The sequence below is a fragment of the Homalodisca vitripennis genome, chromosome 8 (genome assembly GCF_021130785.1).
Source record: "Homalodisca vitripennis isolate AUS2020 chromosome 8, UT_GWSS_2.1, whole genome shotgun sequence".
Lineage (NCBI taxonomy): Eukaryota > Metazoa > Arthropoda > Insecta > Hemiptera > Cicadellidae > Homalodisca > Homalodisca vitripennis.
Genome location: NC_060214.1, coordinates 121,083,784 through 121,104,413, shown reverse-complemented (window position 1 = coordinate 121,104,413; position 20,630 = coordinate 121,083,784). Strand labels below are relative to the sequence as shown.

Here is a 20,630-nt window from a genome sequence, read left to right as displayed (position 1 = left end):
CAATTTTGCTTTTAGTAGAAATGATCAGGTTAGATTCATCTGCTTAAAGGTATAGTTGGTTTTTAATGTGTTCATAGTTTGATAGAGGTTTTGGCATATCTTTTAAATAACAAATAAATAATATGTGTCCCAAGATTGAACCTTGAGGTACTCCATTTCTAATTACTTGAGTGTGTGATTTGAATTTTTTAACCTTATTATCATAGACGTGAGTTATTTCAACATATTGCCTCTTATTAGAGAGGTATGATTCAAATATATTCAAATGACTTTAAATGTATATTTTTATTCCAAAGCTTTGAAGTTTTTTAAACATTGTATCATGAGATATGCTATCAAAAGCGTTAGATAGGTCTATAAATATACCAGCAGTTTTAGCCTTTTCGTCAACTGACTGTATTAGAAACTCAAAGTCTATTAAAGCTGTGGTGGTGGATTTCTTTTTACGAAATCCATGGTACACATCATCAAAAAGTTTTTGTCTTCTAGGTAATTAACTAAACTATTATATATTAATCTCTGAAATAATTTGGAAAATTATGGTAAAACTCAAGACTGTGCTGATATACAAATAGTATTAAATGTTCTGTTTGGAATAGGGGGAGAAGAACTGTTCATGTTTTTACAGATTTCTTCATGGTCACCTATTTGTGCGAGAGGCTTGTTTGTTTATCCCTATATCGTTGTGTGTGACCCATCAGTTAGATCTGTTACCATCAGAAACCCTTTTAAGTTGTTAGGCTTGTTTGTTTATCCCTATATCGTTGTGTGTGACCCATCAGTTAGATCTGTTACCATCAGAAACCCTTTTAAGTTGTTAGGCTTGTTTGTTTATCCCTATATCGTTGTGTGTGACCCATCAGTTAGATCTGTTACCATCAGAAACCCTTTTAAGTTGTTACTATCTTTCACCAATGACTTTGGAAGTTTTGGAAGATTTGTACAAAGCATTAGATTGCATTTGAGCTATGGCTTTGTGAGTGATTCTTATACTCAACTTCTTCAAGGCATATTTGGACACTTGATTCTGTGAAAGTTCTAGTCCATTTTCACTGAGCAGTGGAAGAATTGGTAACGTGAAGGAATGAATGGGAACCTCACATTAAATTATAGTTTATTGTGTCATAATAAGTCAATACATGGTCAGTTATTGACATGTCATGAATGAATCGCCTAGTTTCAAAATCATATAGATCAATTATATTTATAAATAATGTTTCATTATTTGTTGTATTTTCACTAAAATTCACTATTTGTTACACCATAAAAATGTGATTTTAGAAGAAAGCTTAAAAGATTGACACAGGATTGTGTTAAGTTTCAACTCTCAAATGATAAAATCCTAGTTTGGACTTTTAATTCTTTACATTCACCTTTTACTGTTGTAGTCAAAACATAGCTAGTATTATGGAAATCTTATTATGAATGTAATTACAAAGCAAACTTTGACAAACCATCACCATTATTCTGAGGTCCAACATTATTAAGCAGTTTGTGATGAAGCCTCCGGCACAATTTATGTTCTCATTGAAATGTTTTCCTGAAGTTTTGATATCCATTTTGAACTCATGGGCAATATTAAAGAACAAAAGACACTGTAACAGTTAATTCAAGAGAATCCTCTCTCTATCAGTATCGAAAGCATTCAATCCCATAATATTGCAGTAATTTCTTTACTTTTATAATTTTCAGAACAATCATGTTTTATGTTTGATGTAACCGTACTAGAATTGAAAACAAATCATACATATAGATTATGGTTTCTTTTTGACTCTATTTTACGTTTAGTGTACTTTGTATATACAAAATTAAAACCTAGAGAGTAATACTTTTGTGTCTGCAGCAATGGCGACTGTTTCCTTACTTGGCGGCCACTTTTGCGATCAAGAACTTCAGCGATGACTTGTGCAAGGAGTTCGGCAAGTTTCAAATCCAAATAATGACAAACGAAAACAAAGATGAGGTTGTAAGTATCGTTTTATTCATTCGTTTTTTAAATATACTCTGTTAAATCAGTCTTTTATCTGTCTCTGAAGAGAGACACTTTGGAATATAGTGTTTACAGTGTTTAGAATAGATTGGAGAGCCAGTGGCCAAGCGGTGTAAGGCATCGGACTTTGGTGAATTAAGGATAGCTCAGGTCAAATCCTGTCTGTGATCAGACCACTTTTTATCACTACTTTTCCTCTTATCCTTATCCTGTTTAAGGTCCTTGCACAGGCCAGTGGCTCATGAATAAAGTAGAATAAGGCTAAGGGGATTGGCCTTAAAAAAAAGAGATTCTCACAATAATCATTTAATAACATTGAGACATACAGAGGAATTGTTCTTGTATCTAATCTTTTTAGCTTTTCTTAATTATGTTTAAATTAAATTTTCTACTTTTTTTATCAAATTGCAGAGCCTATCCTATCAGTCAGCTTTTTAACCCTTTGACTAGTAATCCAAACAACAAACTTGGAAGCGCCCTACGTGCCGCCAACAGTATCCCAATAGCCGTGCGGGAAGCTCTATGGTGCTAAACAGTATTCACAATAATGTTTCATGATGAATAATCTCTCACTTGATTATCAATGCAATCTAGTAGAATAAATCAGAAACAGTTTCAAGTAGTTCCCACTAGATCGCAGTGTTGTTCTTTTATTTATTTCTTACAGAACCAATCAATGTTATTCAGGCCATATTACAGTATTCAATCAGTTACTCCAAGTAATCAGCTGATTCTATTTCGGTTTGTATTAGGTACAGGATGTAACCTCACTTTTACGTTACCGATTGCCCTGATTGTAAAAGTTTTGTAGTGTTTACTGTGAGTAAATAAACGTAGCTGTTTGTGTAATTACTGATTACGTAAAATGGCGTAAGAAAGACTTACTGACGAATTTTTGGCTAAGATGTTTCCCTTAGACTTATTGCTCTGCATTTTCCTGCCATCATCTCTGCTACAAGTAAGAAGGACAAGCCAAAGAGAGCACACCACGTGTACAAATAGATGAGCGTCTGCGAGCAGCGACACCAGGACACAATATGCCAGGATTGTGATGTTCCGCTTTGTGTCCGACTTAGATTTCTAAGGAGATTATGTAATGTTACGAAATTGTACTTATTGTGTACCTTAGTATGTTTATGAGAAAATACTGAATATTTTATCTTATTCTCTTATTTTGTAAATTTATAATAAGTTTTGTGCATAATTAAATTAATTTATGTACAAGTACCAAAAAAACTTCAGAAACGTTTGAGTGTTTTTTATAACACATCTACTGCAGTAAACCCAAATTATTTACAAAAACCCAAAATTTTAAAAATCATTCTTTAGGGCACTCTTACTAAGAAAAATCCCACCAGTCAAAGGGTTTAAAGAACTATTAATACTTTCCAAAGGTGATGTATTAGCTAATGAATGATATTGACATTCCAGAACATTATTTTATAACTCACATAAAAATAGCAACATTCTGGAATGCCCTATTTTTGTTATTTTTGCAAACAAGGTTTTTATATTTTATTTGTGTATTAATTTCAGTGTGTAGTTTTTATAATAACATAATTACTATAAAAAACCATATGCTTTTGCATGTGAGATAAAACATGGTGTGAAATATCACAGATATCTTTTTGCTAGTCCTCTGTATAAGGGAGAAGTAGCAAGCTACTCCTAACTTGTGATATCTATGCACAGTTTCCCATAAAAACTGTCACCTAATTCTACCTTTTATTAGAAATTTCTTTCCCACATAAACAATTGCCAATCAGGCATGTAATAATCGGCCAACAAAGCCTGATACGAGGTTGGATACTTGTCTAATAAATCTCCTTTGCTCATACCACCTTTCCTGTCATTCCTTCTTGACTATTCCCTACTGTCCTGTCCAACTGTCTTTATACTAGTTGGTACCATAACATTATTTGTAATTATATTATTAGCCATGTAAAGTCCACTCCTACTGTGTGAACTTAAACATCAGATGACCAGAGCAAGGCTTCATGTTTCAGGCAGGTTTGGGAACAGAATTCCATGTGATCTCCAGTGCTGCTAAACCACTGGCTGGTTGGATCACCAGAGATGCAATACAAGAGTGTAGAGAGGCCTGCGGAGGCCACGGCTACTTGAAGTGTAAGTCCAACAATTATTGCAAATTTGTCCAAACGTGAAAGTTATATATCACCCAGATGGGTTATTCATTATTCATACATGTAACTTTTCTAATTTTCCTTCATTAATTTATTTGTTACAATATTGATTCAATTGAATTGGTCCAACAAAGAAATTACTCCTTTTGAAAGGAAGCACTCATGCACTGGGCCAAAGTATTTAAATAATATACTTATTTCGTTCTGCCTGCCGAAATGAAAAAAGAAAATCCAAAGGTGCTGAGTAGGCTTATACTGGACTGGCTGAGTAACAAACCATTTTTACTCCATTCCTGATATTTTGAACTGGAAAGATGTGCATTTTGATGTTTAAAAGGAGTTGTTTTGTCTGTGTATGTTACTTTTTTCCTGAGAGAAAGAGACGATTGTCCCCACACTTAGTTCTAAAAGAACCTAACTTTATTTATACCCTTAGAATCTGAGATTTTTACAAAAGCCGATCAGATTTGAGGGCTCCTGTTCTCTGATGTCCTTAGGGCTGAGGAGACATAGCCCCTAGGAATCTTTTCCGAATTTTAGATATGGCAGGACAGTTTAGACAAACATGCTCCGCTGATCCCTCCTGTTCTCCGCAGAGTCTGCATTCATCAGTCTGGCTAAGGCCCACCTTCATGAGGTGTTTGTAAGGAGGCCATGTCCTGTCAACATCCCTATTATCATTCTTATATCCTCCTTATTCTGATCTAGGAGAGATGCCCACCCTTTAGCTTAAGAAGAGATAAACATTTTTGATAGTCTTAATCCTGAGGCCCAACTCCAGTTAAAGTTTCGTATCCTCTTTGCCCAATCTTTTATAAGAGCTTTGCTGTTGGAGAAAGCTATCCCACAACCCGGCTCTGGCCCCACCATAATTGACTCCACTCCCTTTTAGGCGAGGGAATCAGCTTTTTTCATTTCCATGAATGCCCTCATGGCACCTAGTGTTACTCTATTTTCCTTAGCCAGTTCTACCAGAGCATTCTTGCATTCCCATAATATTTTCGAATCAAACAAAACAGGCATCAAGTGCATTCAGTGCAGCGTAGCTGTCTGAAAGTATTAAGTATTTTGCTCTTGTGTATGTAACTTGGCGCTATGTCTAATCTTAATGTTTGTGATGTATAAAGAATCTCTCTCTCTTTCAAAGAGATTTGGGCACTTAAGCCCTTAAAACTGTTGGTGCGTGTTTGGCAGTGCAGCCAATCAATGTTATAGCACAAACAATGATTATTACTCATCAACAATGAGGTTTGCAGAAAGAACTTCGTGTGATAAGAACTGTGATAAATTGGCCTGTTAAAAATTAAAATTATGTTAGATTCTTTATTTATATCTCACTGTTTTGTGTGTATAGTATACACAAAATGTGTAAAATTTGTTTTAAACCTTAATATTTTTTAAACCTTAGCAGAATTTTAAATTTACAAAAATAGTGCACTTTGGCTACATACTCAAGTGTGTTTTTTTTTTTTTTTTTTTTTTTTTTTTTTTTTTTTTTTTTTTTTTTTTTTTTTTTTTTTTTTTTTTTTTTTTTTGGAGTAATTCGTACAAAATTTATCCCTTACAAAATGGCAAACTTTTAAGATTCAATAATGATTTTATTTCAACAGCCGCCATTTTTTTATAGATAAAGCTTATGAAGTATGGTCTGCAGCATTATGTTCTAATAATAAAGACCTTTAAAATTATATTCATATTGACCTAGTTTTGTATTTGAAATTTTCATTACACTCCTGACAGGATGTTTTCCCATTGTAGGAGAGTGATGGTTATAGAATAAAAATGAATGGATATAGCTGTATAAAATGCATAGTTTGTAAATTTTATCTGCAAAGGTTTTAACAAATATTAAGGTGTTTCCAGACAATTTGCAAACACTGTCTCTATTATAGTACATGTAAGAAATATTTAACAGAAAGGTATCTAATTACGTGCAGGTGCTGGTTTAAGTGACCTGAGAAACGACCACGATGCCAACTGTACATACGAGGGGGATAACAACGTGCTGCAGCAGCAGACCAGTAACTGGCTGGTGTCTCTGTGGGCGCGCAAGCACGAACGAGATGTGTTCAGCACTCCTCTAGGTTCTGTGGCATTCCTGGCACACCACACCGAGATACTGGACACGACCTGGACCGCTCGTGCCATTGTGGAAATCACTGATCTGCAAGGTAATATGGCGTTGTCTTAGCTGACTTGTCTATTTGTTTAAACTTCTATTAATATTAATGAATTGTTGAAAAAGGAAATACACATTTTTTTTCTAAGGAGGATAGGATTAATCATGATAACTCTCTGGGGTAAATAAATTAGATAAGCCTAAATCAAAGTATAATTACAGCGTCAAATTACATACATAATGAAATAGAAATAAGTTGAAAATTTTAAATTTGTTGTTTCAGTTCTGCTGAAGGCATACCAGTGGTTAATCTGTTACTTGACAAAAAGTACCTTCCAACGCCTGAAGATAAACCAGAGTCACGGCAAAGATATGTTTACGGCCAAGAATAACTCTCAAGTCTTCTTCGCTCGCACACTCAGTATTGCATATATTGAGGTCAGTTCCTGGTATCTTGTCATTTATCAATTCTTGCATGTGAGATACCTAGATATTTTAGGAGAGGTTTACTCCAAAATATTTTCAATTTGGGATTCTAGTTTTCTTTATAAGTAACACATGATCTTGATTTACAATAAATCAATTTGATGATTAGGTGTTTGCGTTGAGCCCAAACATTGTGAAATTAATATTGAACATGACAAATTTTAGCTTTATGATTGGAGGCAACGTAGACGGACACAAAATTTGAGCCAGTCCGTTTTCCAAAGCTCTCTTTTTAATAGTTAGACCTGTTAAAATTTGTGGAGGAGCCCTCAAACTGGATTTAGATATCTCCACCGACTGCTTCTCTCAAAAATTCATCCATACCTGATCCTGTTCATGTTCCTGGGATGTTTTATAATTTTAACCCTTACCACGCTGTAGATGGATATATTAGAATAGTAAGACTTTGACCAGAACACCAGATACAGTTATATCCGATATTATAGATTATGTCTCTTGGAGAGTTTTTTTAGTTCACAAAAGGACTTTAAAATGCCTGGTGCACGCTCTGTGCTTATCACGGTTGCCAAAGAAGTATTTATAAACGACCTTCACTATGCGGTAGGGGAAGGGGAGCGCCCTTTATCTTAACTCCAACCAACAGCTTGTCAGTTCTGCGTCTCCTACGGAGCCATAACCAAACATATCCGTGGCATGTATTACTGCATTCTCGGTTGTCACAAGCGCACATCTACTATGTATCTCGTTATTATTCTTCATCGTTTGGTAGTGTTGTGATTAGTTTGAAATATTTCTCGTGTTCTATAGTAAAATTAAAATTTATTTGAAATAAACAGATTTGTAAATAGTTTTTTTTTAATTAATAAATACACTAATTTTAAGTTGAATTCCCTGTTTTATACTTTTTTTTCTTTTACTTTTTATAGTTTTGTTATAATAAAAATTAGCTTTGAACTTTAAAGAAAAAAAAAATTGTAACTGGTCTTGGCATTATGAAAAAGTTAATGGATTTATTAGTGGTTTGCAAAGAATTAATTGTCCAAGCTGCATGGAAACTCGCACAAGTGATATTGGCCTGTACGTTCACTGTCAAAGAGTGCATCCAGATTAGATGAACAAAGAGATTCGTTCCCAGGAAACCGTAGAACTGGTATGGACTTTAAAAGTTAATTTAATTTGATGGTGAGATAATGGACATTGGTTGCACAGGAAGGAGTTAAGTTTCTTAGTTAGCATCTCACTGAACATTGCGTCTTGATAAAATGAAAACAAAATTAGTGTCATGAGTACAAATGACTGTACAAATTAGATTCAAGGACTCTTTTGCAGTAAGACAAACACTTATAAGCTGTGCATGGTGAATTGTTACAAATTAGAATTGTATTGTTTCAGCATTTTATCTTGTGGAAGTTCTCTCAGCTTGTTGAGAGCCAGAAGACTGACCCAAGCATTCAGTCAGTCCTGCACAAACTGGCAGCACTGTATGGAGTCTGGAGCCTAGAGCGACATTTGGCAACACTGTACCAAGGCAAGTAGTGTTTCTGACCTTACATTTATACTATCTAGAAACAGAACTTCTTGCGTTCATGCTGTGTCTTGAATTCCACTATATTCTGGATGTGAACAGGTATTATTTATTGTCTACTGTACAAAGTGTGTCTAACAGTGTTACACCCAATACATTAGGTAAGCTACTGAACATATAAAGTTGAAAAAAAAAAACAGTAAACCTTGACCATTGCAATGTACCAATCGCTACTTGGGTTTTTGATAAAGTTATCTTGATAAATACTGTATTATTTAAATACCATTCAAACTGTGCCTTCTTTACTGTTCTGTTAACATGATTGTTGTCAACATTAGGTGTATTGCTGCTTTTACCACACTTCTTAGTAGTACAAGGGTTATTTAAATATTAACCAGACTTTAATTTTGGGGGTGGGGGGGGGGGGGGGTGGGGGGGGGGGGGGGTGGGGGGGGGGGGGGGTGGGGGGGGGGGGGGGTGGGGGGGGGGGGGGGTGGGGGGGGGGGGGGCAATGTGACCACACCATTAATATCTACTGGGCACAGCATCGGTCTTAAAATGACTAAACAATTTTGTGGATAGTTAATAAGTATTACATGGTTTTTAATCTAATTGACTCTAAATTTGGAAAAGATATGTAAAAAAGTATAACATTATTAAGTTCGATCAACACTTGGGATGAATTGTGGTACATCCCCGTACCAAAACTTTAATCAGCCTTAGTCAAAATGGCCCATCTTGAATAATTTTTTTAATGGATATACGTTCGAAAATGTTCATCAATATTGAAAGCCTCGATTAAACCTCTTGATCAATATTTACCTGCTGGAATTTTGATTGATTGATTTACGATTAATTAACCAATGATGTTTGGTGGCCTATTTTCATTTAACGACAAAGAATGTAAGTTATATTTATTTATTTATTTTGACTTATAAATAGCTACAGGTCATCAGTTACCTAAATTAGCTATATTAAATAAAACAAAAATTAAACAAAAATTATACTATCCTCTAACCTAAGTGCAGTGCAAATTACAAATAAATTAATAATTATACTAGCTCAAAAAACAAAATGAACGATGTTATTCTTAACAATAGAGGAAAAAAACTTTCACCTTGAAATAAATAACATGCACAACATCTTAAAATTATATAAGAATTAAATTGACAGAGCAAAATGAAACACTTCTAAACAAATAATATCTAGATTGGTTACATAAATAACATACAAAAAATCCTAAAAATAATCCAAAAACTTAACTTATTGGTAAGAATACTAAGAATTAAACAGATTATTACAGCTTTTCGAGTAAAAGTCTCAAACTAAAGGTTTTAATTTTCCAATAAAATCTTTTGCACTTCCTAAATGTAAATCAATACAAGAATTGTTATTATTGTTAAAACTCCTAAACAAAGAAAAATAATAATGGCTGATTGTGTTACATCTAGGAATAAAAAACAATATTTTGGACCTTGAATGAAACTTAGGGACATAAAAGTTTATATTTTTAAGTAAATGTGAACTATCAATCAGGTTATTTAGTAATTTAAATAAAAAAGATAGATTAAAAATTAGTCTTCTTGCTGAAAGTTTTTGAAAATTAAATAAATTTCTTAAAGAATCAGTGGGGAAATTTCTATCACAATATGTGTTGGTGTTTTTTTAGATACAAATATCTTAAAAATTTATTTTGAATTAATTTTCAACGGACTGAATATTTGTTATATATAATGCATTAATCATTTTTTAAAGTATTCCAGAAAGCTTTTTCGATATTTTCATAAATAACTCAGTTGTGAGTTTGAAAAAGTTTTAATACCTACCATATTGTAACAAAATTGCGTATCAAACTTATATATATATATATATATATATATATATATATATATATACATATACAGGGTGTAAATTATGTCCTAATACGCCTAGATGTATTCCAAACGGATTGAGAATCTTCACCTTCACCTTTCAATATTTTTGTGGACTTTATGCCGATAAAAATATTTCTTTCCTCCCGTACAGTGTCAAACAAGTCTGTAGTCTGAAACAACTCGAAAGCGATTTCATTGATCTTAACAAATATAACTACAAAATTCAAAAGGCCTACGAAACTACTATCTACTCTTCGCTTCTTCAGGAAAACGGTCTGTGAGCTCTTGATGGGAAATTGATATAAACCAGAACAAGGGATTAAACAAGTGAAATTCTGGATATTTTAAAGAAACGGCTGTGATTACAAAAAATTATCTTTGAATGATATTAATTTTGTTTTGGTAATTTCATCGTCGTGACTTACTTAAATTATTACGAGTCCGATTATATTTCTTTAAAATCGTGCCGTCTATATGTAACGTCTGGGCGTTAGTAACTCTTGTCCAGGAACTTGAAACTAGTTGATGTCCGCAAAATCCTCCTAGTCTATGGGAGAACTAAATTGAGTGTGGGGACAAAAGTTTAAAGGGCACCAAAGTTGCAAAAATCCAGGACAGTTCGGTAAAGGCTTTCGTTACGTTTGTCTGGACCTTTTATACGAGTCTGGACTCCATACTCCGTTGTATTGGTTTATGGAGAGATTAAATATAAAGTTTTCCAAGTCAGGCCCACCAAAAAATGTTTACTCGGTTTGTTTGTGGATCAGAAGGTAGAAATTGATAACGAGTAAAAGAGAATTTTGATAAAGAGTAAAAAAACGTTTTGGCTCTTATTTGATCAACTCCTCTATATTTAAAATTTAGTTAAAAAAAATAATAATGACTTACCCAGTAAATTGATTATTAGTTATATTAATATAGTGTGTTTTACCGTTGAATACAGACCTTATAAGAAGCGCAAAGCTTATGGAGAATAGTCTGCCAAGTTGGTTTCCCGCCAAAACGAGCTTAGCGCGTCCGCCGCTAGGAGCGCTTGTTTCCCCCTCTTTCCCTCTCGCTCTAGCTTGTTCTCTCTCTCTGTCTAACTGGCCCGCGCGCTGTCTTCTCATTCGCTCCCCGCTCTGTCTGTCTTCTGTCTCACTCTAGCTCGCCACGCCACGAGTGCCCTTCACGCTGCCTAGCGGTGGACGCGCTAAGCTTGCCAAATTCAAATAAAAATTGGCAGACTTTTTAACATTGGTTTTGCGCTTCTTATAAGGTTTTTATTCATTGGTTTTACCCAGCAGGGATCACTTCTGGCTGGTTTATACCTTCCAGTTGAACCTACCACTGGGCACAGAAAAAAACAGACGTGACACTTAAATCTGGGGCAACCTTATGGATGTCCAGGAGTGGCTCATCACTAACCGCAAATGTGAGATTCTGAGTTTCATGGGAAATTCAATAGGTCTAGTCTACTGTGGGAGATGACTGTTGGAGTTTGGTGGGGTTTGTTCCCTAACCTCAGAGGTTCTTGCTAGCCTCAACAAGGGCGTGCCACCCCTGCTGATTTGACTGGAGAGGCTGGTTTAGAGCTGGCCTCCCCTTCTTCCGGGGAGACATGACTCTGAGATGTAGTGCCCTAATACTTCCTCATGGATCTCGATAGGAGGCGACCATAACCTTACCCATCCTGAATACCCTGTCATTCCGGGAGCAGCGCAAACGTTCTTACAGGACTAAGTGCAATTTATAAGCTTCTTGTCCTAAGAAAGAGAAATAAAATAGAGAGGGGTTTTTTTACAATTATGCAATAATTAAGCACGACTTCCTGTTCAGTACAGGGCAAATGGTGGGAGCAGGCGGCCTACAATAACGAGAGGGTGGAAGGCAAAGCGAGGTGCGTCCATACAATATACAGTCTCACCCCGTCTGGCAATGGCGGTCGTGACGGTGGAGAACCGGGCCATCGTGGAAAAGTAAGTTTTCATTCATAAACTGAATGTTCCATTCATGACTATGCCGAGGTCAGAACAGTCTTTTTAAGGAAGTTTAATAAATGAGCTGTTGAAAGCCTTATTTTTAAGAACCCTTCTAGATAAGTATGTATACAATGTACTCATTTAGGCTAATGAAAAAAACTGAGAAGTCAAATTTTAAATTTACTCTGTTATAACCGTTGTTAACGACCATCTTTGAGACCAGAAGTGTGACATTATTGCAAGTATACCTTGCCTTCAGGCGTCTTAAATATAAATACAGAAAATTAAGTTATGCTATACTGATTAAAACCTTTAATTTGGAGTTTGAAAATGTGTTGTTACCGTTGTACTTGCTCTACACAGATAATATGGAAGTAATACACCAACTATGTTTTGAAACTTCTGCAAGCCACCGAGATTTTTGTTAGAGTAAATTTTTTGAGATTTATTTTTCACTATCTTTAATTTGATGTACTACTCGCCTTATATTCCCATTAAAACGTTTTTTTTCTCACTCTGTGGTTAATTCCCCTGGGAGCGTAGATATCCACAGAACACGTATTAAAATATTTTTCATGTAGACTAACAATGTGTAAAGTTTTGCAGCTCGATTTGTAATAGTTAACATAATATTAATCCTCCCTGGGACCTAAAAGAATCTCTGTATTTATTAAAAAACAACTTACTTATTCTTATCTTATTATTTTGATCGAGAAATATGCAATTCAGTACTCAGTTCCAGATGAATCCTTCTCATCTTGATCTTTAAGAGATGGTGGAGTCGTGGAAAATATAATGTTCACGCGTTAATGAATAGAAATTAAATGAATTATGTATTTTATAGGACAGGAACGTAAATACATACAATATTGCTTGCATATTTGAATTGTCTTTTAGAGATGAATTTTCCTAATTTTTCCAAACATCGTAATAATACTAAACGGTAGGTAACAACAACTATTTCCAGAACTTTGCAAGGTACTTTGTTTGTAAAGAGTCTACCACTTATTATTGTACTTGATTTGCAGAACAAACAAATGGGAAGGAATCAACGGTACGGCGTTCGAGGCGGACCCGAGCAAGAATGAGGGAAAAACTGATCGTTTCTTTCCCAGTTGGGAGTAAGTACAGATCCCATCTGTTTATGTACCATTCATGGATCCTGGAAGCATTAATTGGTGGGAATTAATTAAGGCACTCTTTGACTATATGCCTGTTTTCTGCTTGATGGAAGTCACCAGGTTTTAATATAAAAGACATTTTTATTTAGTAAAGCAACTAACTAAAAGTACGTATAGTCCGGTCAATTTAGACATTGACCCTTGCAAAAATTCCCAGAAAGCAGAAAATTTGCATATATGTTAGGGACACCATTGGTATGAAATTGAGAAAAGTCCCCATCGATCCTATGTCTGCAAAACTTTTTATTCAAGGTCAAATTTCACAAAAAAAGGTGTTTTGAACTTATCAGCGAAACGGTTAGGTTTATAAAAAAATATGTCAAAACAAAAATTGTAGATCATCCAATTATCTACAAAAATGCTCCTTATACTTTTTTTCATAACACTAACCATTTTTGAGAAAAAAAAATTACAAAACTTTCATACACTGTATTGTCTATAATATGAACACGTTTCCACGCCACCTATGAGTTAGTGTACCTAGCGCGATTTTTTTAATGTGGTTTCCCCAGTAGGCCTATTTCACAGTCTTTTCCAGTAAAATTTAATGAATGTTTGGTTATTCTTCTTTTTAGTCGTTGCACTCTTGTCAGTGTGGTCGTTGTCGATCAGGTACAGCTCGAGTGACAAGTCCCGTTATATTTCATTGTAACATATTTTATTCGTCTTCATCGTCATTAGGTATTTCCTCTTCTTCTCCTTCATCTTCTTTTCTCTCTCTATTTTCTTCTTCTTCCTCATCTTCTTGAGTAGACATAAATTGTACTAACAGCAATACATAAGTTTGTTTTCGTCATTCATGTAAAAACCTTCTTCTGCTGGAGATTCAACATTTGAACACGATTGGCCTTGACAAGTAGTGCACGCTAGTGAACAAAATAAGATTACATTTTTTGCGGCCGCATCTTAAGTTACACCTCTTTTTGCAGTTCCAAAAAACAGAATTAAGGAGGTTTTCTGGTTCAGGTGGAAGAAGCGTGTGGGATATGCTTCCAACCCCATTGTTCTGGGTCTAGTTGATTACCAAGCCACACAGCTGAACCTAGTAATATACATGATAAAACTGTTGGTGAGCGGAAGCCGCGGTTGGAGGAAGGATGGCTAATTGCACACGTTTTTATTACGTGTTTGTTTTGCAAAAGATAAGTAACGTAATTTGTCTATGGAAGTAAATTTTGGAGCTCCATATAAAGACAGAAGAAAGCGAGTTTCTGGTGAAGAGTTGATATCTCTGAAAGCTTGTAGGCTACACATGTAATAAAAGTTTCTTTTTCAAACAATTAAAAAATTGTTGTTTTACCCCTTCGAGACATTACTGATGTTGTATCACAGACAGTCATAAAATCGCATATAAAAACTGTATATGATTGAACCGATTGATTATCTTCCCGAATAATTACTGGCGCAGTTTGATAGGACCTTCAATTGCTCTTCTTTGCCTTTATGTTTTTTCACTCCAAGCTTGATTGATAATATCATGATAATTAACAAGAAAACATACAATGTTAACTGTCTTAATTTCTGAGTAATAATGACTCTATTACCATAATTTAACTTCAATCGTAATTTAATTTTTCTATTATTAGCACTTACGTTTTTTACATATATTTTCTAATTCTTCTAACGTAAACTGGCAGTCATCACCTCTTTCAATATATGAAAATATTTCCCCCATGGTGAGATACAATGCTTCATCTTGAGGACGGCCGACTTAGCCTCCAGTGGTCGGCTTAAAAAAAATGATACAAAGCAATCATTATGGTAATTTAGCTTCAGCAGCAACTAAGTCGTGTTCAAACCCGATGCGAGCAACAATAGTTTTTTGCGGTGTCATCAGAACGAGACTGACCTGCTTTCATAACCGAGTCTTTAAATGAATGAGTTATAACGTTACAAATTTTACGACGAGATTTCTGTGCTTGTTTCTTTTTGTATTCCTCAACTTGTCGGCGCAAAATAAACAACAATTTTTAAAAGAAAAATATGACTCACTTACATGTGCTCTAGTACGAGGAGGACTTTTTGAGAGGTACTAGCTTATTCCTCTTCATGTTGCTGTTTTGCTGCTGCAATTGTACTCTTTCTATTGTATTGTTTGTGACACTGCACATGATTTGTCGCTGAATTTTACATTCTTCAAGTAATCAGTAAATTGATTCCCCCCTTGAATACTCCCGTTAAGTAACGTCTTCATACCGCGATCAACAATAACACATTCACTTGAAGATAAAAGTTTAGTGCAAATAAAACACTATTGCGACATATTTTCAACAAAAAGTGAACACAGCACAAACTTTAGCAGAGAATATTTGAAATAACTACATTTTTTTCACTACGAAGAAATTTTAGAGACTAACGGTGATTTAGGTGCGACCTCAGAAAAGCAGGTCTAGACGGAACGGGCACTCGAACAATGGAATGGCAGGCAGACGTTGTTCAAAGGGCACATGGTCCCTTAAAATTAGGTACTCCGTTTTTTTTAATATCATATTCTCAGAATTATCAGTCAATATGAATGTATTAGTCACGCAGACTTATAGTTTTTACTTATATTACACGCCCAATGGTATCATAGGCAGCTTGGTCATGCTTATAATGGACAATACAGTGAAAGAAAGGTTGTAATTGTTTTTTCTCAAAATGGTTAGTGTTATGAAAAAAAGTATAAGGAGCATTTTTGTAGATAATTGGATGATCTACAATTTTTGTTTGACATATGTTTTCATAAACCTAACCGTTTCGCTGAAAAGTTCAAAAAACCTATTTTTGTGAAATTTGACCTTGAATAAAAAATTTTGCAGACATGGGATCGATGGGGAATTTTCACAATTTCATAACAATGGTGTCCCTAACATCTATGCAAATTTTCAGCTTTCTGGGAATTAATGCAAAGTTACCCCTATTTTTTGGCTAAATTGACCGGACTAGTAGTTACTTTACTTTTACTCTAAAGAGTCTTGTTTTTCTTAGCCTGATTGCAAATGCTGTTTAATTGTAAGATATTTTTGAAAGATAATTATCAAGACATAATTAAACAAAATCTGTACAAAACGTACCATTAAACTTGAAAATGTAATACAATACATTATTTTAATTTCAGTTTACGACATAATGCTCTCTATTTAAATTAATTTTCCAATAGTGTGTAGCAAAGAGAGGTTAAGTTTTCAAATTTTTCTTTGAGATGTGGGAGATTCCATGTTTTGGGAAATTTAACATTCAATGTGTACCGTTAGTTAGTTAGATTTTATATAATGTAAATTTCACAACCTAGTCAGCCAGTATAATTTAATATTATTTTTTTTTATCCAATGTTCCGGAAACTAACTCTTCTAGTAATTACCGACTAGAAATAACCCTTCTTAGACTACAGCTTCTCGTGTCCTCGTGCCAAGACGCCGACGCCCGGGTTGTGAGTCTACACATTGCAAAGGGAAGTAAAATCTTAATGTTTTATAAAGTAAAACATCGTAGGCATAATTCCATAGAACATTGGATATTTTAGGCCCACCTATCAGATATACATTTTTAGTTATTGTACTCTAATTGGCAGCAACATGGCAAGGCATACATTTAATTTACCAACTAAAAGTGGTGCTTGTAAGTTTCACTGATTAAATTGAACTTATAAGTAAACTTTGCAATTCGAGTATTTATTACTACGACCTCAGAAATCACCACCCCCATGTGTTATCGTCATTCGGTACAAATGCTTGAAATCGCTGTTATTAACTCTTTTAAATTTTAATAGAAAAACGAGTTTTTGTTGTTTTTAAAACTCGCTTGAAGGCACTTGTAGAAGTAGGGTTCGTCAAGAAAAATTGTATATTCACTCCTTATAAATTTGTATTGGTATATAATGTTAAAGTTTGTATTGTATTAAGAATCATAATTTATATTTTTAAAGTTAAAATTACTACAGAATTTGAAAAGTTTTTGAAGTTCACCGAAGAGAACGTTTCAATAAACCAAAATAGCCTAAATTTACAGGTACATTAAATTTAATAAATAAAATATATTGTGTTGCAGTTTTCGGACACGTGGAGGGACCCTATTGGGTGTTAGGAACCGACTACAATACTTACACTGTTGTATACAGCTGTCAAAACTTTTTATTCTTCTGGCGATACTGTAAGTATTATATTAATTTTTGGTAATGCAATACGTAAAATAGTTCTAGGTTTCTTACAATTAAACGAAAATGTTTACAGTTTGTAACTGATAATGGGTGAATACAAAGGATAGTATGATCCTGGAATTTAGTTATCGTTATGTTACAAAAAAGTATAACCCTGCGTTTAAAGGAATGTAAAGTTCTTCAGACGAAAAAACCCTAATACTTTAGTAAACTGTACTAAAGATGTAAGTGGAACGTGGTGGACGAACGTAAATCCAGACTATAAAGAACCAAACTATGTCGTTGCACAGGACCCAACAGCACAGACACGTCACACCTGCACTAACGAAGGTGGAACACTGACTACAAATAACGATGGCATCAATGTCCGGAATCATACTATCCTTTCAAATGCAATGCTGCGGACATATAAACTACTTACAGTAAATCTATTGTTTGGTTATAACATTTTTGTGCATTTTCAGCATTACGGTAATGGTTTTTATTAATTATTGTAGCCTATATCTGAAACACAACAAGTATATACTTTAGTAGATTGTACTTAAAGGTAGTGCAGTTAGTAATCGGTTAGGATGATACAAAATGTTTTACACATTAGTTGCAGTCGCTAGATACCTTTTTTTGAAGACAGGAAGACCAAACAAGTAATAACTACACGAAGAATTGTAACTAATTAATGTATAGTCACGGAAATCTCATGGATCTGTCTTAAACAATTAATAAATGTAATTTCTACATAAAAAATTATTTACGATTTTAAAAAAAAATAAATCTAACGTAATTAAAAATCGTCGTTATTAAATATCCTATTAATGCTAAAACATAATCCATACGGAAAATAATTTACGATAATTCTTCAGTTATTTACCACCATTGTTCTTAACTAACGTAGATCTCAATTAAAATATATTATACATTTTTGTCATTTATAGTTTTTTCTATGAAGTTTAATTTGTAAATATGGCTGTTGTCTATGTAGACCTATTTCTATAGTTATTCATGTAGTCTATTAAAAATATTTAGTAATGCAACTTTGATAAGTCATATTATAAGTTATATAATGAACAGAAACTTATTCAGGTTTTATTGGAAGTAAATACTTCTTAGTTATTCTTCACACCTTGTTTTAGTACTCTTTTTAATGTTCTTAAGAGACCCCTTTTGATACCACAGTATTTTCTAACTTGTTATTGTGAAGATATTAACTCACTATTCAGAATGCAATAAGGAGAACTTTACTGGACCATGCAACAAATTATGTTTTCTTAATTAACTTCTGGATTTTCCAGATACAATCTGGTTTTCTCGGTAGATACCAGATATTCCCTACGGACGAAGATCAAGCGGACTTTTTCAGAAAAGCAAACCAAGTCTTGGAGGTACATAACTTTGACCCTTCCATGATGCATCTTTCCAATCAGATGAACTGTAATATATAGATCTAAGATGATAATTATAACGTGTTTAATAAATTATTTAGGAGAGTATTCTGTCTTACAAAACCTTATCATCTAAATTTAAGATTAAATGTTTTTTATATGGTTGATTTGAAGTTTTCGGCCGAAACCGTAAATCAGATTATTTTAGGCCAGAGTTAGATAGTGATTCAAGAGTGAAAATTCCGTCCGAGACCGGAATTCGAACCCGGATCCCTAAGTTGGCAGGCTGAGGCGATTACCACTTCTCTAAAATAAACTAAAAGATTACTTAATATACGTAATAATATATGATAAATAAATAGATGATCAAAGTATTGAGTAAAGTCTGGCAATAAGTATTAGTTATTTAGAACAGAAAAAAGTACACTTAATTGTACAGTTTAAATATTTTAAGTGAACTATACGTTCTAAAACATGCAAATTAGATTGATTAATTAATTTCCATAATTTACATACAAAGTAATGAAAATCAAAAATATCTTTCTAAGAAATTATCCCCACATGGACATCAGCGTGTGTGGGGAAACGAGTTCATCAGTCTATAATTTCAATCGGACAACTTTTAGGCTAAATACGTACTATACATTTTGAGAGTCCACTAAATTAATTAAAACAATGCTTAAAATGGTCAGATTAATAAGATTATTTTCCATACTTGCTTTTAACAACATATTTTGAATCTTACTGTCAGTAACAACATAATAAGACGTTGTAAATCGGATAAGAGGGGTGATCGTATGAAGCACTGTGCACAATACAGTATATATTCGTTATTCAAGCATAAAAAAATATGTTCACCTGATTGGACTTTAGTAGTAAACGTTTCAGATGTTGGGGGATAACAGAAATAAGCCTAGATCTGGGCATTCTGTTCTTAAACTTCCAGCGAACATTCGAACAACGGTTGGCAGTTTTAACGTAGCCAATATTTTATTATTAACAGAGATAACTCACTGGAAGTACTTCAATAATGATCTTCCTCTTCCGTAAGCAAGATATAGTTCCAGAGTCTGCCACGATAGCATTGGCTGTACTAGTACTACTACTTTAGTTACTACTGCTAGATTGCGCCATAGTGATCTTCGAGAATATATAATATACATTTATAAAATGTTTAGTGATCTTCGAGAATATATAATATACATTTATAAAATGTTTAGTGATCTTCGGGAATATATAATAAACATTTATAAATGTTTAGACATGGAAGTATTTATTAAAAATGGTAATTTAAAAAGCAAAATAAACGTAAAACAAACGAATACTACAGAGTAACTGAAACTACGACAGCTTTCATCCAGTGTATATCAAGAGGAATATACCGAAAAGTTTAATTTTCAGAGCTCAAAAATTATGTACTAACACAACTGAATTGGAAAAATACATTGATGATATAATGAATGCATTCTTAAGAATAGGTGATCCTAGGAAATTATTCAAAGACAAACTTAATCTAAAATAAAAAATACTACATTCTAAATTTGAAAACAGTGATCCAAAATTAATATTTTAACACCATCCTCGGCTTCACAAAATTAATAATATTCATAAATAGCATTTAGTACCTTACAAAATTCCAGTTCAACTAATGATATTATCCTCATTTTCTAACAGATTTATTTTGTTAAACCTAAATTACCAATGACAAACGCCAATGAAAACCCAATACAAAAACAAAAAGGATCACATCCACGTAACAAACCAAGATGTTAGATTTGTAAAGTGTTGCCAAATTCATCAAAAACCACTAGTAGCAAAACAAGCAAGGAATATCCTATCATTGGCAACTTGTCTTGTGAATCTAAAAATGTG

At 33.8% G+C, this 20,630-nt stretch overlaps 2 protein-coding genes across 3 annotated transcripts in view; both read left to right on the top strand.

The window, feature by feature from the left end:
- Positions 1–8,251, top strand: part of LOC124368000 (peroxisomal acyl-coenzyme A oxidase 3-like) — a 54,017-nt gene extending 45,766 nt beyond the window's left edge. For both annotated transcript variants that reach the window (XM_046825265.1, XM_046825266.1), the window contains exons 9-13: positions 1,844–1,966; positions 3,997–4,117; positions 6,072–6,305; positions 6,537–6,691; positions 8,093–8,251. In XM_046825265.1, coding sequence (XP_046681221.1) covers positions 1,844–1,966; positions 3,997–4,117; positions 6,072–6,305; positions 6,537–6,691; positions 8,093–8,236 — 777 coding nt within the window. In that variant the 3' untranslated portion in view covers positions 8,237–8,251. The remainder of the gene's footprint in view (positions 1–1,843; positions 1,967–3,996; positions 4,118–6,071; positions 6,306–6,536; positions 6,692–8,092) is intronic.
- Positions 8,252–11,925: 3,674 nt separating this feature from the next.
- On the top strand, positions 11,926–18,854 carry LOC124367173. The gene is made up of 4 exons (XM_046823822.1): positions 11,926–12,057; positions 13,089–13,181; positions 17,271–17,372; positions 18,669–18,854. The coding sequence occupies exons 1-4, from the start codon at positions 12,017–12,019 to the stop codon at positions 18,781–18,783; spliced, it is 351 nt and encodes a 116-aa protein (XP_046679778.1). The 5' UTR covers positions 11,926–12,016; the 3' UTR covers positions 18,784–18,854.
- The last annotated feature ends 1,776 nt before the right edge of the window (positions 18,855–20,630 follow it).